Source organism: Nelusetta ayraudi, unplaced genomic scaffold (genome assembly GCF_046127955.1).
Source record: "Nelusetta ayraudi isolate G7.1 ecotype Tasmania unplaced genomic scaffold, CSIRO-AGI_Nayr_v1 ptg000013l, whole genome shotgun sequence".
NCBI lineage: Eukaryota > Metazoa > Chordata > Actinopteri > Tetraodontiformes > Monacanthidae > Nelusetta > Nelusetta ayraudi.
Genome location: NW_027466063.1, coordinates 817,501 through 829,344, shown reverse-complemented (window position 1 = coordinate 829,344; position 11,844 = coordinate 817,501). Strand labels below are relative to the sequence as shown.

Genomic DNA, 11,844 nt, shown 5'->3' with positions numbered 1-11,844 from the left:
GCTGGCGTCACTGCCAGATGATGGCTGACCACTTCTGGGCACAGTTTCTGAAGCATCACCTCCCTGCTCTACAAGTCCGACATAAGTGGCAGCATCCCACCGATGACCTGGAGCAGGGCACCGTTGCCATGATCGTCGATCCCCAGCTTTCAAGGGCACAGTGGCCGATTGGAAGGGTCATCAAGGTGATCAAGGGTGCAGACGGGCACATCCGCTCGGCTGAGATTCGTGTTGGAGAGAAGACCTACCTGCGGCCGGTGGCACGTCTGATCCAATTGCCGGCCATCCCAGATGACAGCGCAATCAGTTCGGAGACTCCTGCAGCACCCTTGGGAATTCAGTAATCCCTACATAATAGCTAGGCTATTCTGGGGGCGGCTGTTGCAAATTCCCAAGGGTTAGAGCTCCAGAGAACTGTGTCTTTTTGTTATGTTTTTCATCGGGCACCTTAGCAGGCAGCTAAGGGGTCCTTCAGTGATTTAAAAGGGCCCTTGCAGCTGCGTTGGCCCTCGCTCTCAGTTTGTGTCATGTCTGTTGGAATTGTGCTACCTCACTAACAGTAAAGACCTTGAAGCTACTAAATTGTGTCCTGTCTTGCTCTCTGACCGGAGTGGCTATGTGGATGAAGTGCTCCAGTGGTTCATTGTTTAGTTCAGCCCTCATTCTTCACAATAGTCAGTTTGAACAGAAAACTGTCCTTCATTTGTTCTCTGATTGTCCCTGTGTTAAAGTTTTTTAGATGGAAATAGACTAAGAAGTTGAACATTATACGGGGACTTGTGTGAAGGCATAATAGAGCGAGTGTATATAGTACTGTAAATATGTAACTGACTGAGTACTTAAATCCTTTAGATGGGGCCAACAGAAGATGTTGGGAGATGTTGGAGCGGTGAGAATGCTAAGCAAACGACCAACGTTCATTTAAATAGGTCAACATGTGGTCTTTGCCGTTTGTGTGAATAGTCATCGAACCAGGATATTCTGTGATAATCATTCATGATATTAAGGTCCTGCAAATGTTGACTTTGTCTACCAGGCAGTCTTGCGCAGAAAAAAATAATTGTGCTTATTCAAATGAGTTCCGTGTTATGGGGGAAGTATCCTAGTTATTAATTAGCTAGTTACTCGGTTACTCACTCCCCCCCCCCCTTTTTTTTTTTAGAAAGTATATATTGCCCGAAGATTTCAGACTTGGACATTGGGTTTTGACAGTTCAGACATAAAGTCAAAAGTCTCAGACTGCCTCTACTAAAAATCGGACAAGAAAACCGCAAGAAAATGGGTAAGTGGTCATATTCTTTTTCATGTATTTTTTATTTTTTTACCCTTAAAAAACTTCATTACATTACTGACACAGTTTATGTTAAAGGGACCTAATGTCCAAAAGTGTGAAACAGCCTTGTTTTGTTTTGTTTTTTTAATGTTTTGATTCCCCTATCTCAATTTCCCTCTATTAATGTGAAGAGGACAAAGGTGTTTATTCAAAACCAACATTCACCAAGGAGCAGGCAGGAGAACTGACCCAGAGATTTTATGGGGTGACTGCCACCAAGACATCCTCCCTGCCAAGTTACATCGACCAGAACTTCCTGCTTGTGGATGCAGAGGGCTCCAAGTTTGTCCTCAAGATCATGAATTTTGAAGACAGCAAGAAAGTCACTCTGCTGGAAGTGCAGACAGAGTGCATGTCTTTTCTCCGCCAACAAGGGGTTCCGACTCACAAGGCCATTCCCAACACTGAGGGGCAGCTCCTGAGTTTCGAGGAAAAAGGTAACAGAGAAATAATAATCATATCAGAAGTTCATTTGACTCTTCTTCAGTTAGTTGTTTTCATACTTTTTTGTTTTTCCACACACACTTCTTCTTTTTTAGATTTTGGACAAGGGGCTCACAAATATTGCGTGAGGCTTCTGACCTACATCCCTGGAAAAAACGTTTCAGATTGTCCTCTCACCAATGAGGATCTCTATCATGTTGGCCAACTGGTTGGCAACGTAAATAAGATACTTCAAGAGGTGATTTGAAAACTTCAATCTAATTGTTTACTTGTTACCCAATTTAGCTAATGTCCACACTAATTTACGCAACATACAACCAAAAAGGCTGGTAAAATTGGTGCAAAGGATCTTTGTAGATTCACGGCCTTTGTTTGAGAACTAATAAAAGCAACAGGTTTACTGACCATGGTTCTGTGTTGGACTGACCTGGACCCCTTTGAGAATGTATGGAGTAGATGAGGAAGACGGTTAGCTTATGTACTCTAAACTGATGTAAATTATGCTTGCTGTCCTTTTCCCAGATGGTGACTCCAAACCAGGATGTCCTAAGAGAAGAGGACATTCTTTGGCATTTGACAAACATTCCTGCCATGGAAAAGCACCTGTCAGTGATGGATGGCGAGCCATTGCAGGAAGTGGTCAAAGAGGTCATTGGGCTGTATAAAACACATGTGGAGCCCAATCTCAGCTTCTTTCAACAAGGTACAAGTGGTAGAACTTTATTTTTACTGTTGGTAATGACTTAAGTTTACTTTTAATTTCCAATTAAGCATTTCAAAAGCAAGTTTAAGGAGCCTCAATCTGTACTGTGCTGTCTTCCTCAGGAATCATACACGGTGACATGAGAGGCCAGAACATCCTTGTGAAACCTGTTGATGGCCAGCGTCATGAGATTTCGGGCGTCCTGGACTTCTCCCTGCTCCTGCATGGCTATTATGTGTTTGAAGTAGCCATATCCATAGCATACTTGATGATGAGGAGCCCTAATCCCCTGGATGTAGGCGGGGCGGTGTTGGCTGGCTACGAGAGCATTCTGCCTCTCAGTGATGCCGAGAGGAGCTCCGTTTACCTGCTGGTGCTCGGGCGCTTGTGCCAGTCTTTGGTTTATGGAAGGATCAGTGTGGAGAAATACCCAGACAATGAGAAGTATCTCCTCTCCACCGTCAAGGGCGGCACTGAACTTCTTGATCTACTCAGAAGTGTTGGCAAGCAAGAGGTGGAGAGGAAATGGTTCTCAGATGTCAGTAAGTACACAGCTATATCTGTGTAAGCATTGGAAATGCAATCTGGGTGAAAACTCTCAATTTGAATCAGAGGCCTATCTTCTAAGACCGTCTGAGGGATAAGTGGTTCTTGTTTTCTCTGTTTTATTCTCATTTTCAAGTCATCCTTTACGGGGATCCCTGGGTAGGAGATCATCCGCGTATGCATGCATTAACGTGCATATTTAAGAGCTGGATGCATTTAATTTATTTTCTTCTCACGTTTAAACTTATTCAACTTTTAAAATGGGAATTTTCTTGGTGTTGAAATTCACTAAATAAAAGTACTGTCGCATTAGTTCCTGGAGTGCTTCATTTTGTAACGTTTCATTGCAAAACATGTGATCCAGGGATAACAAAAGAAGTAAATAGCTTAATGCAGACACATGGCAACGCACCAACACTGTTTACATTTGCTGAGCATTCCCAATCTCATTTGTTTAAAACAACTGCTTATTGAAGCTGCAATTTAACATGAGAGGGAGATATGGCTCAACATTTTCCACAACTGCCATAACCTGACTTTCTAGAGTCACTCTAATTTCCACATTGTGGGGGTTTTTCATCTTAAAAACAATACAATTCTTTTACAGTTTCCAAAAGTGGTTGTTGCTTTGCATTTTCCCATATTGTACAGACGACAAAAAAAGGGTTCTTTTACACAATCTACAAAAATGTTTTAGCCACTTGTTCATAAACAATCCTCATGCTTTTCAAACACACACACACACACACACACACACACACACACACACACACGCACACCTTTTTTCCAAAGGCACACAGATGTGATTCGTCATTTGGTTAAATTATTCCACTTTTTTTTTTTTTTTTAGAACAACACAAACGTTATGACAAATTTCAATTGAATTAGCAAACAATGAAGCAAACCATTCAAACATAATAATTGCAAACTAATTATGGCTGAGGCTATTGGCAATGCCAGGGGTGCAAGGAACAGTTCTGGAATTGTGCCAAACTCATGACACACACACACACACTGAGAATACCCTGTGGCAGAGGAGAACAGAACACAATAAGGGGGCGTTCTCATAGCCTCGCCTCGCCTCGCCTCGCGTTAAGTTAGGGAATCCGAGGAGTCTTGAGACGAGAGGAAATACGGATTTGTCGAGAGGACGTGGCTCTTCACCGCGAGGAAGCCTCAAACACGGCGGCATAAAGTCGTCCTTGGCTCGCTAGGGCAGCTATTTCAAATAAGGAGGCGTGTTTACTGTCTGTTTGTTTTTAAATAAATGCGATTTCCCGTTGTATCTGTCTCGTGTTTACTTTTGGTGAAAATTGAAGGTAACATTATGTTTTAATCAAGATGCTTGAGCATAATCATATACTCACTGATATAAATATGCATAATTATATAATCATTGATATGAATATGTTTAATCCAGTAAGTTAACCAATTCATAGGATGGGGAATGTATGCATAACATGCCTTGTAAGCCTTGTGCAGAGTAACATGATACCTAAGAGAGGACACAGGAATGCGGCCATCGCAAAACAGTGACCTTAGGTGATGTTATGCAAATGTATACATATGATATATGTTGTATAGTTTTGGGTTTACATTGTCAGTTCCTTTTGTCTGCTGTGTGTCCTTTTGGGCACTAAATGGTGCAGTAGATCCTGTGTTCCCTTTTTTGGCTTGTTTTCAGGTGCGGAAAGATGATTGGCTGGTGCCCATATTTAAGGAGGAGGACTTCAACACCTCGTCCTCTTTGTTCTTCTCCCAGCTCCCAACCAGAGGCCATGTGCCGCAGCAGCAGCATTCTGTGTCCATCAACTCTGTTTTGTAATCTACCTCAGTTCCTTTTGAGTCCACTTAGCCTGTAGGGGAGGGAAGCCATTTTTGTTGTGACCTTTTTTTCCTGTGTTTGAGTTAAGGAGGTTAGTTTGACTGTCATTATTGTTTTCTTCATAGGTAAGATCCCTAACAGAGCCATTTTGTTTGTTGTTTTGGCCATGCCCTCCCTGACGCCAATGCAATGATGGTCATGTTTAATAAAAAACATCCTGTGGACGAAACACCTTGTCTAATTTGAGAGCTGGGAGAAGGGGGGGAGCCTTTATGTTGTGTCCTGGTTCCCCCTAGGCCGGGGCATAACAGGTGACCTGCGGTACCAGGCTGAGAGAGGATCCAGCATCTCTCTACCAAGCATCTCAACCTCGGACCTCAGCCTGCATCTGGGAACAAAGGCAGCAGCAACATCCAATGAGACTGCGGTGCAGAGACCAGAGAGCCAATCAGAGGAGGACGTAATCTGAGCGTGCCAGCGAGAACAACTGGATGTTCTCTATCTAATAGACTGACCAAGGCACAAAGAGTCAGTCAGACTTCAGGACCTGATAGCACTTGTTGATGTTAGGCTTGAACTCGACCCGGAGCTCTGTATACTTGTATTCTGAATGAATTTGCATACTAAAGATAAAATCAGCATTCTTCTCCTAAGACTCTTCATTAAACGAACACGCGGATCGTCAGCACGACACTAGAAAATAAGGCGATCCAACAAAATATAAAGGTTGAACTACACCTTTACTCTCCCAGAAAACGAAACCAGAAATTGTAAATGTTGCCTGCATAAATGATCAACTGTGATTTCAGTGAGGAAAACTGTTCTTTCTTTAACAGAAAAGCAACCACAGACCGAGCAGCAGGTATAAAACAACTTCTACTTTGTCCATCGCTGCGCTGTCGTGTATCGCACAGAAATAATGCCGTCGAAAACATTGTTCAGCTTTACCGCGTCGACTCCGCCCACGGTCTCGTGAACCGGGGGCCAATGAGGACACAATCGAACCGTGGCGAGGCGAGGCTATGAGAACCCGGCCTAAAGGGATTCCACCTGGTGGTTGAATCCACCACCATGTCACCAGCACCACCACCTCAGCCACTAAAACAGAAGAACACAAAATAAAATATACTAACAAATACTAACAACCCAAAACTACCTAACTACCTAACTAAACTACCTAAAACTAAGGAAACGCAGGCAGTTGTCAGACAAGGTACATGGATGAAGTAAACAGAAATACCAAGTTCCAAATGCCAGTATAAATATGTGAAAAAAAAATGTAAGTAAATAACATTTTTGTTAAAAAAAAAATACTTTGCTCAGACAAAATATTAGAAATCAACGTAACCAATAAACAAGACAAATAAATGGACAGAGTAAACTGAGTTAATTAAAAGGAACCAAAACAAAACAAAACAAAAACTAAGAAAGCTCAATGTTTGATCCCACCCTGCACTCAACTGAATAATAAAAAGAAGTGGATTAAAAGACAGATTAAAAATCCGTAAGAAGGCATTTGTAAATGTGCGCCAAAAGCAGCAGTGTAGGAACGTTTACCAACGCAGCAGCGCATGAACACGCCGCCGTGTTGACACCTTCTGGTGTTCTGTGACTAGTAGAGGGATTTAACCCTTTGGGTAGAGATATTCTGTTTACATCAAAAGAAACAAATAAAGTTATCTCCAAGATATTGATGAAATACATTCTGTCAGTTTGAACAGAAAACTGTCCTTCATTTGTTCTCTGATTGTCCCTGTGTTAAAGTTTTTTGGATGGAAATAGACTAAGAAGTTGAACATTATACGGGGACTTGTGTGAAGGCATAATAGAGCGAGTGTATATAGTACTGTAAATATGTAACTATGACTCGGTGTGCTCAGTGTTGAAGTGGAATATACGTGTGTGTGCGTGTGTGTGTGTGCGTGTGTGTGAGTGTGTAAATGGGCACATGTCAAAAGGAACACTTCAGGCAAATGTCTTCTTATACAAGGAGTGGTGCTTTCAGACAAAAAGACAGAGGCCTGGGGAAGACAAAAACGCTCAAGGGGAGCACACAGAGGACAATGGCACTCGCTGTTAGCATAGTATAAGAGAGATATTTGGGTATTGAGCACCATATGTGGGAATATACATTCTGAAACTCCTTCATCAGTCATTTGTACAGGTGTAAGGCAGTACTTAAATCCTTTAGATGGGGCCAACAGAAGATGTTGGGAGATGTTGGAGCGGTGAGAATGCTAAGCAAACGACCAACGTTCATTTAAATAGGGCAACATGTGGTCTTTGCCGTTTGTGTGTGAATAGTCATCGAACCAGGATATTCTGTGATAATCATTCATGATATGAAGGTCCTGCAAATGTTGACTTTGTCTACCAGGCAGTCTTGCGCAGAAAAAAATAATTGTGCTTATTCAAATGAGTTCCGTGTTTTGGGGGAAGTATCCTAGTTATTAATTAGCTAGTTACTCGGTTACTCACCCCTTTTTTTTTTTTTTTTAGAAAGTATATATTGCCCGAAGATTTCAGACTTGGACATTGGGTTTTGACAGTTCAGACATAAAGTCAAAAGTCTCAGACTGCCTCTACTAAAAATCGGACAAGAAAACCGCAAGAAAATGGGTAAGTGGTCATATTCTTTTTCATGTATTTTTTATTTTTTTACCCTTAAAAAACTTCATTACATTACTGACACAGTTTATGTTAAAGGGACCTAATGTCCAAAAGTGTGAAACAGCCTTGTTTTGTTTTGTTTTTTTAATGTTTTGATTCCCCTATCTCAATTTCCCTCTATTAATGTGAAGAGGACAAAGGTGTTTATTCAAAACCAACATTCACCAAGGAGCAGGCAGGAGAACTGACCCAGAGATTTTATGGGGTGACTGCCACCAAGACATCCTCCCTGCCAAGTTACATCGACCAGAACTTCCTGCTTGTGGATGCAGAGGGCTCCAAGTTTGTCCTCAAGATCATGAATTTTGAAGACAGCAAGAAAGTCACTCTGCTGGAAGTGCAGACAGAGTGCATGTCTTTTCTCCGCCAACAAGGGGTTCCGACTCACAAGGCCATTCCCAACACTGAGGGGCAGCTCCTGAGTTTCGAGGAAAAAGGTAACAGAGAAATAATAATCATATCAGAAGTTCATTTGACTCTTCTTCAGTTAGTTGTTTTCATACTTTTTTGTTTTTCCACACACACTTCTTCTTTTTTAGATTTTGGACAAGGGGCTCACAAATATTGCGTGAGGCTTCTGACCTACATCCCTGGAAAAAACGTTTCAGATTGTCCTCTCACCAATGAGGATCTCTATCATGTTGGCCAACTGGTTGGCAACGTAAATAAGATACTTCAAGAGGTGATTTGAAAACTTCAATCTAATTGTTTACTTGTTACCCAATTTAGCTAATGTCCACACTAATTTACGCAACATACAACCAAAAAGGCTGGTAAAATTGGTGCAAAGGATCTTTGTAGATTCACGGCCTTTGTTTGAGAACTAATAAAAGCAACAGGTTTACTGACCATGGTTCTGTGTTGGACTGACCTGGACCCCTTTGAGAATGTATGGAGTAGATGAGGAAGACGGTTAGCTTATGTACTCTAAACTGATGTAAATTATGCTTGCTGTCCTTTTCCCAGATGGTGACTCCAAACCAGGATGTCCTAAGAGAAGAGGACATTCTTTGGCATTTGACAAACATTCCTGCCATGGAAAAGCACCTGTCAGTGATGGATGGCGAGCCATTGCAGGAAGTGGTCAAAGAGGTCATTGGGCTGTATAAAACACATGTGGAGCCCAATCTCAGCTTCTTTCAACAAGGTACAAGTGGTAGAACTTTATTTTTACTGTTGGTAATGACTTAAGTTTACTTTTAATTTCCAATTAAGCATTTCAAAAGCAAGTTTAAGGAGCCTCAATCTGTACTGTGCTGTCTTCCTCAGGAATCATACACGGTGACATGAGAGGCCAGAACATCCTTGTGAAACCTGTTGATGGCCAGCGTCATGAGATTTCGGGCGTCCTGGACTTCTCCCTGCTCCTGCATGGCTATTATGTGTTTGAAGTAGCCATATCCATAGCATACTTGATGATGAGGAGCCCTAATCCCCTGGATGTAGGCGGGGCGGTGTTGGCTGGCTACGAGAGCATTCTGCCTCTCAGTGATGCCGAGAGGAGCTCCGTTTACCTGCTGGTGCTCGGGCGCTTGTGCCAGTCTTTGGTTTATGGAAGGATCAGTGTGGAGAAATACCCAGACAATGAGAAGTATCTCCTCTCCACCGTCAAGGGCGGCACTGAACTTCTTGATCTACTCAGAAGTGTTGGCAAGCAAGAGGTGGAGAGGAAATGGTTCTCAGATGTCAGTAAGTACACAGCTATATCTGTGTAAGCATTGGAAATGCAATCTGGGTGAAAACTCTCAATTTGAATCAGAGGCCTATCTTCTAAGACCGTCTGAGGGATAAGTGGTTCTTGTTTTCTCTGTTTTATTCTCATTTTCAAGTCATCCTTTACGGGGATCCCTGGGTAGGAGATCATCCGCGTATGCATGCATTAACGTGCATATTTAAGAGCTGGATGCATTTAATTTATTTTCTTCTCACGTTTAAACTTATTCAACTTTTAAAATGGGAATTTTCTTGGTGTTGAAATTCAATAAATAAAAGTACTGTCGCATTAGTTCCTGGAGTGCTTCATTTTGTAACGTTTCATTGCAAAACATGTGATCCAGGGATAACAAAAGAAGTAAATAGCTTAATGCAGACACATGGCAACGCACCAACACTGTTTACATTTGCTGAGCATTCCCAATCTCATTTGTTTAAAACAACTGCTTATTGAAGCTGCAATTTAACATGAGAGGGAGATATGGCTCAACATTTTCCACAACTGCCATAACCTGACTTTCTAGAGTCACTCTAATTTCCACATTGTGGGGGTTTTTCATCTTAAAAACAATACAATTCTTTTACAGTTTCCAAAAGTGGTTGTTGCTTTGCATTTTCCCATATTGTACAGACGACAAAAAAAGGGTTCTTTTACACAATCTACAAAAATGTTTTAGCCACTTGTTCATAAACAATCCTCATGCTTTCCAAACACACACACACACACACACACACACACACACACACACACACACACTACTGACCTTACTGCATTTCAACCTCCCTTATCAAAGATACCATCTGTCCTGTGGGCTCCGCAGCAGCCTGAAATATTGCAGCTCCAGTTATGCGGGAGAAAGTCACAGTGTGCGTTTACGAGTCCCTACCTGTGTTCGCGCCAAAGGTAGGCTCTCAGGCCCACTCCTTTCTTCCGTCTGCCTTCTATCTCTTTGTGACTTTGCAGGAAAAAGCAATTTAAATCCATGTTTCACAAATGATGGCTGAAATTGAAATGGAAACTCTCAAAGAACTTTATCTAATACATCAACCCCACTTATCTGTGGTATTAATCCTCTCGGCATTTAATAACACAATTCTAGATCAGCACCACACATGATTAGAAATGCAGCGGAGCAACTTTCACTCCAAAGACCACCAAGCTGCAGACTGAACATACTGTTTATTCATCGATTAATTTTGTGTGTATAACTAATCACTGTAACCTGTATGCGATATGAGACACTGATGGAACAGAATACTCCAGGTTCATGGTGAGAGAGTAAACAGAGGAGGACATAAAAGTGTTGTTACAGCTGGGTGATAAAGGAATGTTATAACTTTTTTTTTGCAATGGAATATCTTTTTCACCACATCTCCCTCCCCTTTTTTCATAAAAAAAAAAAAAAAATCCAAAACAAAGCAAACAAACGACACAAAAAGAAACCCTCGCCTTTCAGGCTGTTTTTGAAAGAAAAATATAAATTGTAACTACGAGCCAGCTGTGTTTAAAGACAGTCAACTCTGCGAAGAGTCAAACACACAACAGAACAAACATTTTTTTTTCTTCTTTTGCCTGACCTCCATGAAAGATGACACTGCAAGCCAATCAAAATGCTTGAGCCAAAACCAGAAATGTGACATTACCAGAATGTCAACAGCAGCATCATGTGTAGATTGGGTGTGGGAGGAATTACGAAATATCAATCTAGAAAATAATAGAAAAAGCTTTCTAATGGTTTATGTAATCGGACGTTGTTGACAAGGTCCAAAAGAAACACAAAGTCTTTAAAAAAATATGGATAAGCTCCCTTGTGTTTAACCACCCTGTCAACAAAGGGGTTTTGTAAATACAGTGAAACGTAGATTAAGTCCTGTTGGGTGTAACAGAACAAAACATGTTTGCCAACTCGATGTTGACTGTTGCTGTTGCCCCAAGGCACAAGGTAAAGGAACAAAAAACTGCACAACTCCTTAAACAATCACAAAATCTGCATTATTCGGGACTGAGCCCCTGGTCTTCGCCAGGGCGAAGACTCGCTTGTTGTTCTTCTCCACCCTAACAGTGCCCAAAGCAGTTTACAAATGGTCCATTATTCACCCACTCACACATCGGTGGGTAGCTATGCAAGGTGCTGCTGGGGTTCAGTTCGAGACAATCTGAGCCGAGACTAGAACTGCTGACCCTGACATCATTGCTTGGCCCACTCTACCAACTCAGCCGCCCTGTGTGTGTATATGTATTCAGAGCAAAAGAAATACATACAAAATGACAATGCTTTCTACTCTCAACCAAAATAATACAAAACATAAGTAACACCAAGCCCTCTTAATATCCTTTTCCCTTCCGCCTCATGCAGGAAATGTTTGCACAGAGACTCACATGCCCCAGTATGTCAGAAATGTAGCTACACTTTTCTCTAGTGTTGCTGTTCTGTTGCTCCTCCACAAAAGACCCTTGACTCACTTCATTGTTATTGTAATTATTATTATTGTTTTGCATTTTGTATTTGCTACTCATCAGGCAAGAATAATGTGTTATTCTTGCCATTTATTAGCTACCGTGCACTCTTCCATGGTAGGAAACGCAATCGGTGAGCACGGAACTCAGAA

At 41.7% G+C, this 11,844-nt stretch overlaps 2 protein-coding genes across 2 annotated transcripts; both read left to right on the top strand.

Moving 5' to 3' along the window:
• The first annotated feature begins 1,133 nt into the window (after window positions 1–1,133).
• LOC142885865 (hydroxylysine kinase-like) lies at window positions 1,134–3,336 on the top strand. Its single transcript, XM_076022607.1, has 5 exons — window positions 1,134–1,282; window positions 1,465–1,770; window positions 1,873–2,015; window positions 2,300–2,480; window positions 2,603–3,336. Exons 1-5 carry the CDS (start codon window positions 1,279–1,281, stop codon window positions 3,046–3,048), a joined length of 1,080 nt encoding a protein of 359 aa, XP_075878722.1. The 5' UTR covers window positions 1,134–1,278; the 3' UTR covers window positions 3,049–3,336.
• A 3,986-nt stretch (window positions 3,337–7,322) lies between these two features.
• On the top strand, window positions 7,323–9,524 carry LOC142885864 (hydroxylysine kinase-like). The gene is made up of 5 exons (XM_076022606.1): window positions 7,323–7,470; window positions 7,653–7,958; window positions 8,061–8,203; window positions 8,488–8,668; window positions 8,791–9,524. The coding sequence occupies exons 1-5, from the start codon at window positions 7,467–7,469 to the stop codon at window positions 9,234–9,236; spliced, it is 1,080 nt and encodes a 359-aa protein (XP_075878721.1). The 5' UTR covers window positions 7,323–7,466; the 3' UTR covers window positions 9,237–9,524.
• Window positions 9,525–11,844: the final 2,320 nt, after the last annotated feature.